The 20,157-nt window shown below is 45.1% G+C and overlaps 2 protein-coding genes across 2 annotated transcripts in view; one reads left to right on the top strand and one right to left on the bottom strand.

Annotated features, from left to right (window-relative positions):
• Positions 1-701, top strand: part of memo1 (mediator of cell motility 1) — a 45,017-nt gene extending 44,316 nt beyond the window's left edge. Inside the window, exon 9 of the mRNA XM_055639004.1 lies at positions 51-701. Within this exon, the coding sequence (XP_055494979.1) occupies positions 51-182 (132 nt within the window). The 3' untranslated portion in view covers positions 183-701. The remainder of the gene's footprint in view (positions 1-50) is intronic.
• A 1,947-nt stretch (positions 702-2,648) lies between these two features.
• On the bottom strand, positions 2,649-20,111 carry urb2 (URB2 ribosome biogenesis homolog). The gene is made up of 10 exons (XM_055639002.1): positions 19,996-20,111; positions 18,740-18,868; positions 17,697-17,873; positions 13,579-16,894; positions 9,853-10,013; positions 9,652-9,762; positions 8,811-9,053; positions 7,009-7,105; positions 5,661-5,800; positions 2,649-4,741 (listed from the first exon to the last, which is right to left on the bottom strand). Exons 2-10 carry the CDS (start codon positions 18,863-18,865, stop codon positions 4,544-4,546), a joined length of 4,569 nt encoding a protein of 1,522 aa, XP_055494977.1. The 5' UTR covers positions 18,866-18,868; positions 19,996-20,111; the 3' UTR covers positions 2,649-4,543.
• Positions 20,112-20,157: the final 46 nt, after the last annotated feature.

Here is a 20,157-nt window from a genome sequence, read left to right as displayed (position 1 = left end):
AAAACAAAAACCTGCTCTGACCTTAAGGGCTGTTCCAATTTCTTCTTTAGGCAGTGACAGAATTGAGGAAGAGTGGGATGAACATGGCTTTCTCGTTCCTGAACTACTCTCAATCAAGTCAATGCAAAAACTGGGACGATAGTTCCGTTAGCTATGCTGCGGGTACTCTGATGGTTCACTGAATCACTGCTGCTTAGGAAAGCCACTGCATTCTCCGTCTCCTGATCCCAGCCTTCCTCCATCGGATGTTGAACATTTGAACTCTTTCTTCCCTGAGGTGTAGTCCCTCATAGTTTTGATTGACATGTGCTTTATGTTTTTCTTTCCTTTTTAGACTGGTGAGGTACAGGATGACGTAAACTAGCAATTAAATTGGCCATAGCTGGCAGTATAAAACAATAGATGTGTACTTGCTTACAGATAGTTCGGCAGGATGTCAGTGAGAGTGTACCATTTATATCCAAGTCAGTTGCATTTATAATCTTACACCATAGTTACTCAATATAAGCTGCAGTGCAAACAGCTGCTGCCAACATTGTATAAGGTTATTTTTTTGTTTAGTTGCTAATAAAGGGCTACACACACCAAAATGGTCTTATGATTTAGATTTCCTGCAATCTGAAGTGTAATCTGAATTGTCACTAACTGTAGTGTTTTTTATTACCTATTTCGAAAAACAATTAAAGTTTTATTCTTGATTATTTTCCTTACTTTTGACACATACTTTTAACAGTTTCAGATTTTGCCTGAATATTTCTCCAAGCAGGAAGGCCCCAATGAATCCCTCCTAGTCTGTCTCACCATTTTCTTTTCTGCAGGGTTAGCTCAGCAAACAAAACTGTTATTGTTCAGTGCAAAGCAACGTGAGCTGGGCAGGAAACAAAACATCCTGTGAAACAAAGCTAACATCAAACTGTCATTGCAACCCATTCTCCCCCCTCCTTAAGTTTTGTCAGGTCTCAACTTTCATTCAAATCATCTGTGAGCCCTTGATTCCTCTTCTCATTGTCAAACCCCAAGGTACCAACACCATCCTCCTATCTTGGATAACAATCCTGGACCTAACCCCCAATACCTTCTGTTTTGTTTGTTTGCACCCTCTAGTCCCAGCCCATCTGACACCACATCTTAGCTGCCATCGTCATTGTCAGATTGGAGTAGTAATTGCCTGATTTGAGTATTGCCTTATCTCTTGGTGGGAGATGTTCCAAAGACAGGGCAGCCCAAGGGATGAGGCAAAGAAAATTTGAGATAAAGAGTGCGAGAATGATGTTTGAAGACACGAACGCATAGAAAATAAGTCCACAAATGAAAAGGTAAAGGAGCAGTTACAAGGACAAAGGACATTTATTGTTGTATACACCAATTGGTGCAGTGTAATTTGAGTTACCATGCAGCACACAAATAAGATAAACACAACACTATAGAATTTAACATAAACATCCCCCACAGCAGAATCAACGTTTCCCACTGTGAGGGAAGGCAATAAAAGTTCAGTCCTCTTCCTCTTGTTCACCCGTGGTCGGGGCCTATTGAGGCCTCCACAGTCACCGCTAAGGACGACCCGATGTTTCAGGCCCTCTCGCCGGATGATGGAGCTCCGGCGTGGATGAACACTCTCAGCGGCTTGGAGTTTCCGAATCGGCCGCTTCCTATCGGAGACCGCGGATCCCAAAGTCCACAGGCCAAGCTGGGTGGAGCTCCAACACTGGCGACCTCGGCGAAAGATCCCAGGCCTCCGCGATGTTAAAGCCAGCGCCGCCTGCGGTTGGAAGATCCACAGCTCCACGATGTTAAAGTCGGCAGTCCCAGCACTCTGGAGCTTCTAACACGGCGACCCTAGTAAGGCATCGGCCGCTTCGCGATGGTACTTCAGTGCTGCGCCGCCGCCGAAGCTCTGGCCGGTCTCCGGCAGGAAAGGCTGCGCTAATCCAGATGGTAGGCCATGAGGAGGGGGCGAAGATGCGGCTCGGAGGAAAGACGCATCCTCGACCCAGGTAGCGACTGCGGAAAAAGTCCCCCACACACATAAAAAGACTAAAAGACCTCCAAAACAAAACTTTTTGACAGACTAAAAATAAAAAAAGGATGAAAGTACGAACAGCTGTAGGCGAGGCTGCTACACTCGATGGTGCCACCACTCGAGACCACACCACAGGAAGTAGATAAACGCCTCAATTATGAATGAGGTTTCGTATTCCTTTTAGAAGGAAGTAAAATGGCTTAATTGAGGATCTTAATGGGGAGATGAGGAGAAACGTACCTTCAAGAGGATGCCCTGAAATTGAGATGGACAAATTCAGAGGTGCTGGTAGGAAGCATTTCTTCCACAGGGAGGGTATAATAACCCAAAGCATTTCTTCACTAGAAAAGTAGTTGAGAATTGATAAAGGAAAGAGAGGTTTGTAAATCCAAGGTAGGTTGAGGTTTTTTAGATGGCGAACTGAATGTTTGTTGGACCAGTGTCTACTCCAGTTCAGTTCAGTCTGTTTCCTGATGTTTGTCTTTTTCTCAATTAAACATTATCTGTAAACATTCCACACCACATTTGGGTTATTGTAGCCTAATTAACACCTACTGGTAATCTGCTTACTGTTAAATGTGATTCCATCATTCACACTTATTGATAAATATCCATGACCAATGTGTACAGGTAAATTGTTTTAGATTTATTTACAAAAATATATATACAAATGTTGAAAAGCATGGTAAACTTACAGGAATTAACTCCAAATGCCCCACAAGTAACCCTTACTCTATTCACATGATTTATTTTTAACCAACCAGCTAGCTTTCTCATTCTTTGGAATGAGGATTTAAATATTGATGTAAAAAACTCCTCCTCCTGGTGGAAAGGAACAACACAGAATCAAAGCACTGCAGATCTGGAAAAATCTGAAACCAAAAATGTTGCACTCAGCGAGTCAGGCAGCATTGATGGTGAACATTTAAGGATGCTGATCTTACCTGCTGCATATACATGACATTTTGACCAGTCTGAAGAAGGGTCTTGACCCAAAACGTTGCCTATTTCCTTCGCTCCATAGATGCTGCCTACCCGCTGAGTTTCTCCAGCATTTTTGTCTACCTGGCATTTTATGTTTGTCTTTCAGAGTTCCATGCAGAGCCTTAATTCTGGGTCCTATCTTATTCTTGAAAGGAAAACCAGTAGTGGCTTCCTTTCTTTATGGGACGTGGGCAAGGTCACCGTTCATTGGTCTTTAGCCAAGAGACATGTACAGGACATTGGTGTGGGTGTGAATTGCCCAGTGGCTACAACAGACAAGGGCTAAATTCCTCTCAATAGGAACTTAGTGAAGTAAATTCTTACTTAATAAAAAAGTTTTTCAAACAGCCTGTCTTGCAAATACTGTTGTCTTTCAGTGAAGATCATGTATTTGTGATCCGTTTGCCAAGGCAAGAAGTATATTTGAGGCGATAGATAAATTGCAAGACAAAAGGAATCAAAGGGTATGGGAAGATATTATGAATATATATTGATATGGAAGATTGATCCAGGAGCCTGAGCTCTAGCCTGAGCTAGAGGGAGATGTAAAGTAGGCTGGGATGTTATTCCATGCTCAGGAGGATGAGGGGTGATCTTGAGGTATATAAGATAATGAGAGAAATACATAGGGTAAATGCAGTGTCTGTAACCCAGAGTCGGGGAATCAAAAACCAGAGAACATTGGTTTAAGGTGAGGGGGAAAAGATTTAATAGGAACCTGAGGGCAACTTTTTTTTTACTGTGGTGGGTGTTTGGAACGAGCTGCCGGAGGAGGTAGTTGAGGCAGGTACTATCACATTGTTTAAAAAACATTTGGAATGGATAGGTTCAGAAGGATATGGGCCAAACGTAGGCAGGTGGGACTAGTAGATGGGGCATGTTGTTCGGCATGGGCAAGTTGGGCCAGGGGTCTGTTTCCACACTTTATGACTCAGTCAAGACTATTTTCGAAGGGAGAGCAGGGTTGAAGGACCTAGAGGCCTCCTCTACCTATTTACTAGTTTCTTGATTACAATTACTGATACTATACTTTATATTGATTATATATGTAAACATCTCAGCTGCCATGAAGCGATTTGCATCGGTATTTCTAGATGACGAATAATCTAAAAATGACTTAACACTGACATCCTGTAATGCAGCTAAACTAAAGTAGACCTGGAATATTCATCACTAATATATATTTGTGATCCAAAGCTATATCTTTGGAAAAGTCAAACAAAATGTTTAAGGTTAGTTACCATTAAAGAGAGGAATCATTTTCTTCACCTACGGGTCGTTTTTCTAGATGCTAGAAGCTTCCTGATTAAGATGACTTTAATTGGGGCAGGTAAAATTGCCTCTTCCACAAGGAGAGAATGCTGAGATCAGCAATGCTCAATCTTACTTGTTACGAAGTGCACAGATCGATGAAGGATAATGGATGCCCCCATCGTCTTTTAGTTCGCCAGTACGATTCCCTTAATCTAAAAATTGCCCGGTAATTAAAATATCCAGAGGCACAGGACATGAGGGTTGCTATTTGCTCCATCCAGGTTAAGCCGTATATTCCTCTTCACCTTGTCTCTTGCTTTTGTGATAACGCACGTAATCACCGTACAACTCCTTAAATACCTCCCTCACTCCCAAGTGCAATGAAGCATTCAGAAAACGGAGATCATTTTCCGTCACCAGATCCAGGAGGTGATATACCCCCGCTGCCAACAGCTTTTTCACGTCTGCATTGAGAGTCACCTGTAAACAAAGAAGAGTCTGGTAGAAACATTAATATGACAAGCTAGTCCACTGTAGATTTTGGAGATAAAGGAATGGGGAGACTAGTGTTTTATTGGTAACTGAAGTACTTGGAGATTTGCATGGGAGTTGCTCGGGAGGGTATGACTCAAAATGTCCTTCCAAGACTCACTTTCCAAGTCAAAAGCTTGCAGGTTTAAGCATTATTCAAGAGATTGGAGCACACAATCCAGAAACTGACATTGTCAGAGATGCCATCTTTCATAGACATTGAATCAAGGCTGGGATTTGTCTTTATGTTACACTTAAAAGATCTAGGGATGCTATTCTTAACAGCAGAGAGGATCAAGGTCCAAAGGTTTAAGCCAATATTTATATATCAACCAGCATAACAGCAATAATTACATGGGTATTATCATGTGTTTGTTGGGGTCTTTGCACATTAGCTGTAATCGACATCAAAACCGACATTGGGGGGCACAGTGGCACAGCAGTCGAGTTGCTGTCTTGCAGCACCATGGGCCCGGGTTTGATACGGATTATGGATGCTGTCTGTATAGAGTTTGTACGTTCACCCTGTGACCGCTTGGGTTTTCTACATCTTTCGGTTTCCCCTCGCTTTCCCAAGACATGCAGGTTTGTAGGTTAATTGGCTTCTGTAAATTATCCCTAGTATGTAGCATGCGAAATTAGGATGACATAGAACTAACTAGTGTACGTGTGATTGTTGGACGGAGCGGACTCGGTGAGCCGAAGGGTCTGTTTCCACACTGAATTTCAAAAAATAAAACTTTGTGGAGTACTACAGGAACCCATAACGTGTTGATGCGGCAGGAGAGGCTATCACTGAGCCCTGTCTGAATCTTATAATCCCACTGATGTCCAAGTTGGAGGCGAAACAACTGACGATTGTGATTACCTTTTGAAGTTCATTGATGTACTCTGCCACCATGAAAGCAGAAAACATTGCAAACTCCTCTGGTTTAGCAGCAATGTGAGTGTACATTCTTTCTACCAGGCGCGCACATTCCAGGATCACTTTGCTTTCCATTGTCATACCTGTAACAAAACAGTTCTTCAACAAAACAATATAGTCTAGAGCTTCATGCAGGCAATTGTTTTACTGAAGTGCACAGCTGCCTAACTTATAGTAGTACTTCATTAGAACATTGTAAAAATATCATCCACTGTCCATTCACAACTGAGTCATGATATTGACAACATTGCGTGGACACATCCTATATTAGGGGGCACAGCAGCATAAAGCATTAACACATCGCTGCGCTATCAGATGCTCACACAATGTAGCAGTACCATCATTCTACAATCCTGGCATATCTGTGATAATTGAACATTTTTTACCAATGGAGAACTCACACTCTGGTAGATGATGAGAAATAATTATTCAATCCAGGCGTTCTCAAATAAAGCGGCTTCTCTTAACCGCAGGACACGTTTGCACGCAATAAAAACATTTTCATTCACGTGACAATAAACTAAACCAGTTGCTAGTGCAGTTCAGAGTTCAGTACAGTACTATCTTTGTGTTTGGCCCTTAAGTCAAAGAATTGGACCAAGGCCGCTTAAAGCTATCTCACAGTCCACTTCCCCAACCAAACAGAAGGCAGCTTGTTGAAATCAACAGTCAAAAATAGTTTATAGGGGAATAAATTTACCAGGGTTTAAACATCTTTTTGTCAGGATTGTTTCTGAACATGAAACACCAACACAAAACATCCTCACCATCTCCAGTATATCATCTGGTCCTACAAATACACTATCTCTTCATTCCTTCAATTCTGGCCACGTGTATCCCTGATGTTTATCACTCTATTGGTGGCTTCCCTTCAGCTGCCTTGGTTGTAATTTCTGGAATTATTTCCGTAAACCTCTCGACCCGAAATGTCACTTATTCCATTTCTCCAGAGATGCTGCCCGACCCGGAGTTACTCCAGCTTTCAGTACCACCTTTTTTAAGATGATCTTTATTAAAAGTTGACCTTTCTGACTGTGATTCTGGATCAGCATCTCCTTGCATGGAAGGGTGCCAAAGCTGATAGTATGACCTTGTAAAATGCTCTTGCACATTTCACTCCATAAAATGCTGATCATTGATGTTGTTGCCGTATTTTAAAACTACATTTAAAGAGTGGGAACTCTACTGGGCTGTGGCACAAGGTAAATACACGTCACTGTTCAGCAGTTGTGGGTCAGGCCGCACTCCATTATGCCATCTTATCTACAGGCTGAATTTGCTCTTGACTCACCTTTCTCTCCTGCAGCTTTTTGACGACCTTTATGCACAACAGAAAGGACCAGACGGTTAAAACACTTGAGGAAGGTGGGCGCTGCGTTGAACAAAACCTGTTGCCAAAGTGTATTAAACAAAAAGCAGCTGTGAATATGCTTAAGTGAGAACACCAAGAAACAAGTCAAGATAGAATTGCACGGCTTCTAAAAAATATTCACATTCATAAAAATATTTTCCCTTTTCATCATTCTACAGTCCTTTCAGTATAGAATTCATTCCATCCCCAACTTGATGTTGTTTCTAAGATTGGCAGGCTGACAATCAGTGGATTCCTCCCAGACATTTCAGTTATAGAATCATACAGCATGGAAACAGATCCTTCAGCCCATCAAGTCCTTGCAAACTATCAAGTGGAACAGCACAGTGGCGCAGCGATAGAGACCCGGGTTCGACCCCGACTATGGATGCTGTCTGTGGAGTTTGTAGGTTCCCGCCATGACCTCGTAGGTTTTCTCCAGGTGCTCCGGTTTCCTCCCACATTCCAAAGACGTGCATGTTTGTAGGTTAATTGGCATTGGTAAATTGCCCCCAGTGTTTAGGATAGAACTAATGTCTGGGTGATTGTTGGTGGACATGGACACTGCAGGTCAAAGGGCCTGTTTCAAATGTTGTATCTCTAAAATAAGCTACCCATTGACACCAATCTGTTTTTTTTTTTAAATCCCCACATTACCAACAGCTCTCATTCAATGTTCATCTACTCACTAGTGGTAATTTACAAAAGCCAATTAACCCTCCACGCTTCACGATTGTGATGGAAAAGGAGAACTTGCAAACTTTTAGCAGACAGCACCAGAGTTCAGGATGCGGGAGGCAGCAGCTCCATTAGTTTTAATTATAACCAATCCACAGGCCAGTTTGCAAACAGTTCTAAGACTGACATGCAGGTGATGATACCTCTTCTGTAAAATCCAATCTCTTAGCCTTTACCAGTGATATCAAAAATGTCAAAAGACCCACTCTGCTGCCCTGTGAGTCAGAACAAAGAGAGGCCATCTGATCTCTCCAGTTGGTTCATGTCCTCAGCCTGTTCTCCAATTGAGGCCTCCTCTAGCCGAGCTAAGAGTAATAACCACCACTATCAATCAGCACTTCAGAAAGAGTAACAGCCTTTTGTTGCAGGGCAGCACGGTGCTTCAGCAGTAGAGTTGCTGCCTTACATCGCCAGAGACCCGGGTTCAATCCTGACTGCGGGTCATGTCTGTACCGAGTTTGTAAGTTCTCCCTATGTAGTGTTGGCGGCTTGGACTTGGTGGGCTAAAGGGCCTGTTTCCGCGCTGTCTCTGTAAATTCTAAACCAGGGCTTCAATCTGCAGAGTTTGGGTTGGGGAAGGGTAGGCTCTGATACAAAAGCAGAGCAGTCCCAAATCAAATTGCAAACCGGCCAAGTGACTGTCTGATCACTGTAAGGCAGGAGTGGGCAAGAAATTACTGCTGGAGTGCAAGAGAATTGGTGTTGGTCTATTGCCCCCAGTTTCAACACCCGGACTTATTTAAGAAAAGCATTTGAGAAAGGTAAGTGAGTACATCTCCCAAAGATAAGGTCATAAGGAATAGGAATAGAATTAGGCCATTCGGCCCATCAAGGCTACTCTGCCATTCAATCATGGCTGATCTATCTCTCCCTCCTAACCCCATTCTCCTGCCTTCTCCCCATAACCTCTGACACCTGTACTAATCAAGAATCTATCTCTGCCTTAAAAAATATCCCCAGATAACTCAAGGAAGAATAGGAAATGCTCAGTGATGCGAGTTTACCTTAGGCTGAGACTGGATTATAGAAAACAGCACCTCGTGGATAGCTTGAAAAACTTCTGCATATTCATCTAGTTTTAGCTGGTCGAGTGGAATGCACAAGAGTGCGTCGAATGCAAGTGTCACGTGGTGTGGATTTGAGAGCATACCCTCCCCTTGCTGGATCAGAACTGCCAAAGCTTCCAAACTCAGCAAAGTAATCTTGAAGCCCAAATGTTCATCGAGGGCTGTTTTCCTGCATAAAGCCTGAAAAGCCAATGATTAAAAGGTGATTACAGTGATTGCTTCTGCCACCGGCTAGTGCACCAATGGGGTATGTTGACGAAGAGCCAGAGGGACCATGATAGAGTAGAAGTTAGGATGTTTCCCAACTGTCCAATGGCACACTTGTCACACTACCTAGTAAAGTGTAAAAAATCTTTGCTATACACAAGCACAATCATACTTAAGCACAAGAGTGTATGAATAGTAGATTGCACTAAGACAGTACACAAGAGTCACCACGTTTCCAGTGCCATTTGTGTGATTCAAGTCCAAAGTTGTTCAAAATGTAGCCTTAACATTGCCATAAATGCCCTTTGTCCTGACAGCGACACTGGGTCAGTTTTTTTAACATGATATGCGTGGGAACCTAGACAGTGGTGGCTCTCTAGAATTTTCTCACACGAGGGCTGTGGACGAGAGATCAGCAGGGATGTTTAAGGAGAAACTAGATAAATACTTTGGAAGAGGCGTTTGGGAATTTGGCACTGGAGATAAACGGCTGGGGCAGATTAACTATAATCTTAGTGAATGGTGAGGCAGGATTGAGGAGCTGATATATACCGGTACTTATGCTACTTACCAGGAGAGCTGTGATAATCTGAGGGACTGCAAACCACAGAGTCTTTTCTGCGTTTTCCCGTGACGAACATTTCAAAAGGGTAGTGGTGAGGATGAGAGAGGACACGACATCCTGAATCAAAATGAGAACAGTTTTAGCAACAATGAGAACCAGATTAATCGCAACAGTGTTGTTTGGGCTTCAGGCCAGAGGTCTACTCACAGGGTGCCGTCCTTTCCATAGGTTGACCACCTCAATGCCTTGTGTGATGGACTTGACGAGGAGGTAAAACTGGTGGTCCGTGCATCTTTCGGACATGCAGGTGAGCAGCCCAATGAGCTGAGAATCCAGCGACCGAACGAACGGTGATGTCATCCAGGGAGCTTAAAGAGCACAGCACAACTATTGTCAAGTGAACAATGGTTTAGGAACACATAGCAACGTTGGACAAACCTTATGGTACCAAAGAATGGAGCATCACAAAGGACTGATCTACAGGGTTACATTACATCTAGATTAGGTACCAGCTGGGACCAGTTGTCTCCAAATCAGAAGATAGAATCATACAGTGTGGAAACAGGCCCTTTGGCCCAACTTGCCCACACCGACTAACATGTCCCATCTACACTAGTCCTACTTGTCTGCGTTTGGCCCATATCTCTCTAAATATGTCCTACGCATGTACCTGTCCAATAGCTTCTTAAACATTGACATAGTACCTGGCTCAACTACATCCTCTGGCAGCTTGTTCATACACCCACCACCTTTTACCTGGAAAAGTTACCCCCCAGATTCCTATAAAATCTTTCCCCCTTCATCTTAAATCTATGTCCTCTGATTTTCGATTCCCTCACTTTGGGCAAGAGACTCTGTGCATCCACCCGATATATTCCTCTCATAATTTTATACAACTCTATAAGATCACCCCTCATCCTCCTGCGCTCCAGGGAATAGAGTCCCAGCCTGCTCAACCTATTACAGAAAATTCCGCTCCGCATCAGAGTAGAGTCTGTTCCAATGGCCTTCATCAGTTGGTGCACTGTAATATGCCTCTCGTGATTTTCACCCCACCCTGGGCCCAAATTCTGGAAATGTCCCCTAAACCTCTCCACCTTCCTTTTACATCTCTTTAAGGTGTCGGGAAAGCTCTTAGTCTAACGAGTATGTGAATTTTTTAAAGAACTATTATTGAGGTGTGCATTGGATTCAGCAGAGAAGATCTTAATAGAAAATCCATACACCCATTCCCCACAGATATAGAATATGTAGCAATGGACAATTAAGTCAGGATTTCGGCTCAGGGTGAAACAAAATGAAAATAGATTAAAACAAACCTCTTTGCACTGATGGATTAAATGATATTAGCTAATAAACTATTTGTATTAAATGCAATGATTAGAAACAGAGATGGTTTTTGAAAGTGCTAGGCATTACTTGCGGAAATTAAGACACTCTCCGAGTGTACGGCAGGGAGATACTTGAATCAGGAGGCCCGAAAACTAATCACAATATTTATGCAGAGAATGATTGGTTCCTGAGTGTACATGTATATAGGTACAGTGCCCTCCATAATGTTTGGAACAAAGACCCATCATTTATTTATTTGCCCCTGTACTTCACAATTTGAGATTTGTAATAGAAAAAAATCACATGTGGTTAAAGTGCACATTGTCAGATTTTATTAAAGGCTATTTTTATACATTTTGGTTTCACCATGTAGAAATTACAGCTGTGTTTATATATAGTCCCACACCACCCTGGCCACGCACTCATCTCTCCGCTACCATCGGGTAGAAGGTACAGGACCCTGAAATCTATAACATCTAGGCTCAGGAACAGCTTCTTTCCCACAGCCATCAGGCTATTAAACTCGCCGACAAACAGACTCTGAACTGTAATAGCCTATTGTACTTTATCTGTTTATTTAAGTGTATATGTGTGGTCGATGTTATATAGACACACTGAGCTGTTCTGTATTTATTCTTACAACATTCTGTTGAGCTGCAGCAAGCAAGAATTTCATTGTCCTACAATACAATACGGTTTATTTGTCACATTGCACACAAGTGCAAGTGAAATGAAATCTGGTGCACATGATAATAAACTCTCTTGACTTGACTTGGATTTGTCAATGACTACTGTCCGCAGAAGACTTCATGAACAGAAATAAGAGGCTACACTACACGATGCAAACCACTGGTTAGCTGCAAAAATAGGATGGCCAGGTTACAGTTTGCCAAGAAGTACTTAAAAGAGCAGCCACAGTTCTGGAAAATGGTCTTGTGGACAGATGAGATGAAAATTAACTTATATCAGAGTGATGGCAAGAGTAAAGTATGGAGGAGAGAAGGAACTGCCCAAGATCCAAAGCATACCACCTCATCTGTGAAACTCGGTGGTGGGGGTGTTATGGCCTGGGCATGTATGGCTGCTGAAGGTACTGGCTCACTTATCATCATTGATGATGCAACTGCTGATGGTAGTAGCATAATGAAATCTGAAGTGTATAGACACATCCTATCTGCTCAAGTTCAAACAAATGCCTCAAAACTCATTGGCCGGCGGTTCATTCTACAGCAAGACAATGATCCCAAACATACTGCTAAAGTAACAAATGAGTTTTTCAAAGCTAAAAAAATGGTAAATTCTTGAGTGTCCAAGTCAATCACCTGATCTGAACCCAATTGAGCATGCCTTTTATATGCTCAAGTGAAAACTGAAGGGGGCTATCCAGGATTATCACAGCTCTCCTGGTAAGTAGCATAAACTAAAGATGGCTACAATACAGGCATCACCAGGGAAGAAACCCAGCAACTGGTGATGTCCATAAATCGCAGAATTCAAGTGGTCATTACATGCGAAGGATATGCAACAAAATACTAAACATGACTACTTTCATTTACATGACATTGCTGTGTCTCAAAACTGTGCCCTAAAATGGGGGGACTATGTATAAACACGGCTGTAATTTCTACATGGTGAAACCAAAATGTATAAAAATGGCCTTTATTAAAATCTGACCATGTGCACTTTAACCACATGTGATTTTTTTTCTATTACAGAGGCAAATAAATAAATGATGGGTCTTTGTCCCAAACATTATGGAGGGCACGGTATATATATGCAAATAAATTTAAGATGGTGTCTGGGATCGATGTTGCATATGCAAAGATAGCAAGACAACAGATAATGAGGACTGAATTTATTTGGACAAGAAAATGGCAGCACAGGTCGACAAGAGTGGTAAAGATGTATGATATAGCCTTAATTGGTCAGGGCATAGATTATAAGGGTCAGGAAGTCACGATGCAGCCTTATAGGATTTCGGTTAGGCCACATTTGTAGTATTGCATGCATTTCTGGTCGCCCCATTACGGAAAGGATTTGAAGGTTTTGATAAGAGTGTAGAAGAGGTTTACCTGAATGCCACCTGGATTAGAGGGCATTAGTTACAGGGAGAGATTATACAGACTTGGATTGTTTTCTCTGGAATTCTGGAGATTTTTGATATCACTGGTAAAGGCTAAGAGATTGGATTTAACAGAAGAGGTATCATCGCCTGCATGTCAGTCTTAGAACTGTTTGCAAACTGGCCTGTAGATTGGTTATAATTAAAACTAACGGAGCTGCTGCCTCCCGCATAGACAGTTAGAATTTTTTCCCAGGATGGAAATATCAGATACTAGAAGGCATAACTTTAAGATGAGTGGGGCAAAGCTTAAAGGAGATGTGCAGCGCACATTTTTTTTAAAACAGAGGGTAGTGAATAATGAAATTTATTGCCAGGAATGGTGGTGGAGGCATACAATAGTGCATCGAATAAGCTATTGGACAGGTACATGGAAATCAGGGAATAGATAATGTGCATGCAGCTATGAGTTTGTCTTGGCATATGTCCAGCAAATATTATGGGCCGAAGGCCTGCCTATCTGCTGCATGTTCTTTTACCTGCGAGCATGGTCTTTACAGCGCCGAGTATGGAGGGGATTCCCGTCTTGACATTGCGGTCGGAGCACAGTTCAGAGGATGAACAGAACACTTGTAAAAACTCAAGTTGTTTCTGAAGTGGTTCCAGATCATGAGCGGAGGTGGCGAGGTGATGCAGAACCTGGGAACAGATGCTTTGGTACAAGTCACTGTGCTTCAGGCCCTCCTTGTCTGGGATCCTTTCCTCCCTGGTCCCATCGCTCTGCTCCTCTCTTGGGCACAGCTCTGCCTCCAGAAGGGCAGTGACACAAGGCACACTGAAAGACTGATCTAATCCACCTCTGTCGAAATGTGACTGGAGAACAGAGCCCAAGAGCCTGGTGAGCTGGGTCAGGAGAGGTGGCAGGGCTCTGCTCTTGTGCCTGCTCTTTTCAGTCTGCTGCAGGGCAGTGCGGACAACACAACTCAAGGTCAACAAGGCAACCACGAGCAGCTGCTCAGCCACGATCTTGCGTTCCTCTTTGGCCATTGCTTTTTCCCAGGAGTTTGAGAGGAAAGTGATGATCTGCTCCAGGTTCAGGCACATGCTTTGCTTCCTTTCCACGATCTTCTGGATAAAGCTGCTGAGAAAGCATTGGAGAGTGTGGAGAAGTTCTGACCAGGCTGGGCCTTCCAGAGAAGGGGACAACTCGCTGCTGATCAGGAACAATGGAGCTAGGACCTTCTCCAGAATGTTTCCGGCATGCGCCAACCTGAAGACTGCCTTCTCATTGGCACCCGTCAGCAGGACAGTGAGGAGGAAGTAGCATTTATCCAGGACTTGCAGGTACTTGGAGATGTTAGACTTTTCACAGCTGGGTTTGAGGGTGGTGATCAGGGACACCAGCAAAAGAAAGCACTGGAGATGATCAGCGTTGGACAGGCAGTCCAGCCGCAGAGTAGACAGCAGGTCCAAAATTTGTGAGAGTAGATTCAACCGCTCCTCTGGCAAAGTGAGAAGGGGGGAGACTTTTACTGATGAGAACATGCTCTGAGCATCGAGGAGTGAAGAGTCTTGAGGAGAGAACAGCAGTCCCCAGTTGCTGCAGCCTCCGTGCTCCTCATCCGGGTTACTTCTCGCCAGCTGTAACCCCGTGGGCAACTCAGCTCTGGGGGCAGCTGTCAGACCTCTCACCCTCTGGGTCAGACCGAGTAAAATTGCATGGTGCAGAGGCTGGATTTCAGGGAGAAGCTCGCTGGAAAACAGGCTCTGGCACATGGCGGGAATGGAGAGCAAACTTCCTTCGTCCTGCCCCACCTCCCCAGTGCCCTTCTGCAACAGGGAGGTGATCACCACCTCAGCTAGGTACGTAACCTCTTCCCGCAGGAGAAAGGGGACCAGGAGGGGTAGGTTGGTGGTGAGCAGGTGCCAGTGCGCCACACCGTAGGTCTCACCATTCAGCGTGCTGAGCTCTCCATCCCACCCTCGGGCACCGATACTACCGACGGCGGCTCTGCCAGAGGAGACGACAGAGGCAGCAGCGGCCCTCAGGGACGGGAGGTCCGTCTCTGTCTTATCCCCGGGCTCCATCAAAATCCGTTTCATCTTCTGCAGGGAAAGCAGCTGGAGAAAGTGCCGGCTCAACTCGCCGTCTGGCAGCGGTGCCTGGGCCATTGCTTTCCACTCTGCCAGTCCCACCCATGGTAGGAGGCAGCTGTGGTTCCAGGAGTCTGTCCCCGCTCTGCCAGCCTGGCCGGCGGGTGAGACGTACTTGCCGCAGTTGAGCCGCAGCATGTGGTCCACCTCCACCCAGGCATTGCTGAGGATCAGCCCGGCGCTCCTGGCACGCACAGCCCACGGGGAAGTGCCCATGTCCACGCCCGCACCCACTTGGAGGAGCGGCACCACCACCGCTCGAGCCATCTTCTCCATCAGCACCTGGGTTTTCCGGATTACTGGCACCGGCGCTTTGTCGTCGAGGGTCTTCATGTTGAAGAGGATAGCGTGCAACAAGATGCTCATGGTGAGAACTTTCAGTGCCGCGTCAGAGCTCCCCGCCAGATCGTCAATCTGCATCTCCAAGCTCTCCAAGACCAGGTCCCAAATGTCCACGATCTGACTGCTGGTGACTTCCAGGAGGCACTGCCGCAACTTCCCGGTGAGGCCAATGGAGAGGATGGGCTGCCTCAACTCATCGGCGGCAGGGCGGCAGATGATGCCCTGCAGCTCCTTGAACAGCTTGGGCAGCTGCCTCAGCTTGGTGTAGGTCTCTAGCAGGGTGCTCAGCAGTGCTTCCTGGGCTCTTCTAACCCTGGGGTCCCCGACCTCAGCGTCCACCCACGCCAGCGAGACCAGCTCATCCAGGCTCGGCTCCACGATGGAGTGGTTCAGCAGGATCAGGGTCCTCAGGCACCTGAACCAGGCAGCCGTGCCCGGGCAGGGGTAGGTCAGCAGCATCTCCGCCACCCCGCTGTAACGGGCGAACTGTATCCCCTCGCACCGGATCTTGTCCACCGAGACGTTGTAGATGTTGCTGCTGAAGACCAAGTTCAGAAGCTGATCCAGGGCCAGCAGCCAGTGGCTCCATTCCACAGACGCTCCATCCCCGCCGCTCTTTTCCTTCGGGAACCGCAGGCAGTCGAGGAACCTGACAAAGATGTGGAAGCAGAGAAGCTGATTCTCGTCCTTGCAGTAGGACTCGACGGCAAGCCTGTAAAGCATCGGGACTGAGCTGGACACGATGGCGGAGTGCAGATTGGAGCTGAAGAAGGCAGCATCGGCCAGCTTCAGGAGTATTGTTTCGGTGGGTTCCGCCAAACCCTTGGAGAAGCTCGGCTTTTTTCCTTGAGAGTCATTACTCTGCAAGAGCTCTTCTCTGTATGAGTTCAGCAAGTCAACATGGAACAGGCCAGTCTGAAGTGCCACCTGAATTTTACTATTGATCTCCCTGCTAAGGTGCTGCCTCACTGACACCTCATCTTCATCCACCCAGCACCTCGAGGACAGCAGATGTCGCAGGAGGAGAAAAGGCTGAAGGAGGGAACTGCAGACCTGTTGAAATATCCGGGATTGGTTACTCTGCTGCCTTTGCGTAACGAGGTACTGACTGAACACCAACAAGAGAACATCAAAGAGCTGTGTGGAGTGCAAGGCCTCCGACGATTTCAACCTCCTGCAGGCCAGCGAACAGAGTTTGTGGAGTAGGTCAACCAGCAGCTCGCTCTTGCTAGTGTAGATGATGGAGAAAGGAGGAGAGGCGAGGATTCCCTGACAGCAGCTCAATACCATGGGCAGGCTTGACACATCAACCTTGTGGGGCACCTCACTGGAACATGCAGAGATCCTCTCGTTTATGATCTAAAACAAAGGTTTTAAAAAACACTGATGATATATTTCGCAAATTCCAAAACTGTTAATGAAACACCCAATGTTCTCCTTCTCACTGTCTTCTGCAAGTCCCTAGTTAAAGCTTATCACTTTGACCAAATCTCTCATTATTATCTCTCCTTACGAGGCAAATTTTGTTTGACATTGTGAATTGGGTTGTGAATTTTTAAACATTAGAAGGTGCTATGTAAATTCAGGTCTTTATTCTTTTGTAAGTATAGTTAAGAATTCAATACAGCACAAAAAAAAGCATTTGACCCATTAAGTCTATGTGAGCATTTATGTTTCACATGAGCCTTATCCCAACTTCCTAACATCACTCTGATGAGATCATACCCATCTCCAGGGACCAGAGCACATAATCCAGGCTGAATTTCCCTCTGGCGTACTGAGAAGGAACTGTACACAGAGGACCTCACTTTTAGCCCCCCCTCCTAGAGAGAAAAGATCCCACCATTGTAAAGAACAAGAATGAAACTCTCTTCTATCAATATTGATCACTCAACCAACATTAGTGAAAATTATTATCTAATCATCATCACATTTGTGGAATCTGCCAGGGAGGAAATTGGCTTCCATATTTATGTTACAACTGCCCACAAATTGCAGCAAAATTCTTTGGGACACTTTGAGTTTGAAAAGCACATCATCAAAACACGATCCTTCTAGCTCCACAGTCAGCAATTAATCAACTCCTGCCAAGATAGAAATGAATACCGACAGCAATGTGTTTCTGTCACCGGGGTGCAAGCAAGGATCTGAACCACTTCACCTGCGCAATTGTGAAGCGAATGGTGATGATCTTCCCTTTCTCCATCAGTTTCTGCATCTTTTTGCTGTGAAGAACATCGTTCAGATAGGACCACAGTCCTTCCACAATTTCACCTCCGAACTGAAGCTTCTTGCTGTAATATCCAGTTAATGCGTGACTCACCCAATCGAGTAAAACCTTCATATTGCAAGAGAGAAAGAGAGATCACAATGACAAATTCTTACTCTTGCATACAAGCCGATTCAGGTGAGCCAAAGGGCATGTGAGGTATGACAGGATGTACAGTAGAGCATTTGATATGCATGGAACACAAGGCTCATAGTATTTTGTTTAGACTTTACTTTAGACTTTAGAGATACAGTGCGGAAACAGGGTCTTCGGCCCACCACGCTGACCGACGATCCTGTACACTGTCACTACCTTACACAATAGGGACAATTTACAATTTTTACCAAAGCCAATTAACCTACAAACTTGTATGGCTTTGTAGCGTAGGAGGAAACCGGAGCACCTGGAAAAAAACCCACGTGGTCACCGAGAGAACTTCCCAACTCTGCACACACAGCACCCGTAGTCAGGATCGAACACGGGTCTCTGGCGCTGTAAAGCAGCAACTCTACCACTGCGCCAAATATGCCGCCCCTCAATTGTTGTTAATGGTGTTAGATTTAATTTTGCACTTTAATTTCCCTGGACTGGTGCACTGCTTCCCAACCCCCATTATTGCTTCTACACCAGAGGCAAGATGGAAAGTATAGTCCTGCCCCACCAAATATACTGACAGGTCTAGCAGGTCAATGATAAAGGTGTAGGCTCAGTCTGACAAGAGATTAAGGTTGAGGTCAAAACCCACCCATTTTGCACTGTATCCCAACGACTGGCTAAGCCAACACTTTCATTCTGCTTCCATGTTTCACTTTCATCCAAGTGCAATTTACCTTGGAAAGTTCATCCCAATGTTAAACTAAATTAATCAAGGGCAAGGCCAGAGCGAGATTGGAAAGCAAGGATGTGACAGCTAAACCAAAAGCAGATAAATATACCTGTTCCTTGTTCGGCAAAAAGCACTGGTGCGAAATCCAGGCAAATCGAGCCAGTTTAAGTTTGTCCACCCATGGTGTCTTCGCACTTTTTAGCTTCAGGTGAATGCCAGAGTAAATTGCAGCCATGATCTGTAACGAAGTGAACAACGTTTGGAATTAGAATTAACAGTCTAAACCAGCAAGGAGCTTTGCTGGCGACTCACCCTACTACCTTGTGAAACCTAGCAATGGTACCACTCTTCGTTTTGAGTCTCAGTGCTGAGGAACTACTACAGCATTGTCAAAGTTATCATGTTTCAGATGTTGCTTTCAAGCCTATTGAAAACAGTGATACTTGATGGGACTAGGTAGATGGGTAATATAGCACTGCCAGCCACACTACCCATTCACCTACCCGACCAAGAACTTCCTGTTCCTTCTGAAGATAGACACAAGATGCTGGAGTAACTCAGCGGGACAGGCAGCATCGCTGGAGAGAAGGAATGGGTGACGTTTCGGGGTGAGACCCTTCATTGATTTTTTTTGTTATGTGCCCTGGAGCAAATGTGAAACGTTTCACCAACACAATGAATGTGCCTTGCTTATCAGCTTAAGAGACACAGGTTTAATCCAGTGCAGTCTGTGTGGAGTTAGCATGTTCTCTCTGTGAGCTCGTTCCACCAGATGTTCCCTCTCCCATCCTAAAGACGTGCAAATAATAATAATAATAATAATCATATATTTTATTGTCATTGCACATAAGCGCAACGAGATTTGGTATGCAGCTTCCAACCGATGTCATAACATAAATAACTAATAACATTTGGATTTAGAAATTGACAGATGGCTGTGGAGGCCAAGTCAGTGGATATTTTTAAGGCAGAGATAGATAGATTCTTCATTAGTACAGGTGTCAGGGATTATGAGGAGAAGGCAGGAGAACTGGGTTAAAAGAGGGAGAGATTGAATTGATTGAATGAAAAGCATTATTGAATAGGCTTGATGGGTCGAGTGGCCCAATTCTGCTCGGATCACTTATGATCTTTGACATAGACACAAAATGCTGGAGGGACTCAGCGAGACAGGAGAGCGTCTCTGGAGAGAGGGAATGGGAGCCGTTTCGGGTCGAGACCCTTCTTCATAAACCGACCCTAAACGTCCCCCCATGAGACGCTGCCCGTGCCGCTGAGTTACTCCAGCATCCTGTGTCTATCTTCGGTTTAAACCAGCATCTGCAGTTCTCTCCTGCACACTTATTTATGATCTAGTGATCTTACCCCCAACGAGGCCGGCGGATCCCGGGCTCTCCGTCTCCGTCCCGCTCGGGTCCCGCTCGCTCCACGTGCCGGCTCCAAGGGGCCGCGCGCCGCCGCGTCCGTTGGCGAACTCTCACCCTCCCCCGCGCGCTCGCGGCCAATGGGCGCGCGGCCCGGCCCGGC

This window comes from Leucoraja erinacea, chromosome 8, assembly GCF_028641065.1.
Source record: "Leucoraja erinacea ecotype New England chromosome 8, Leri_hhj_1, whole genome shotgun sequence".
Lineage (NCBI taxonomy): Eukaryota > Metazoa > Chordata > Chondrichthyes > Rajiformes > Rajidae > Leucoraja > Leucoraja erinaceus.
Note: the sequence above shows the minus strand (reverse complement) of the source record. Positions and strands in the feature narration are given on the sequence as shown.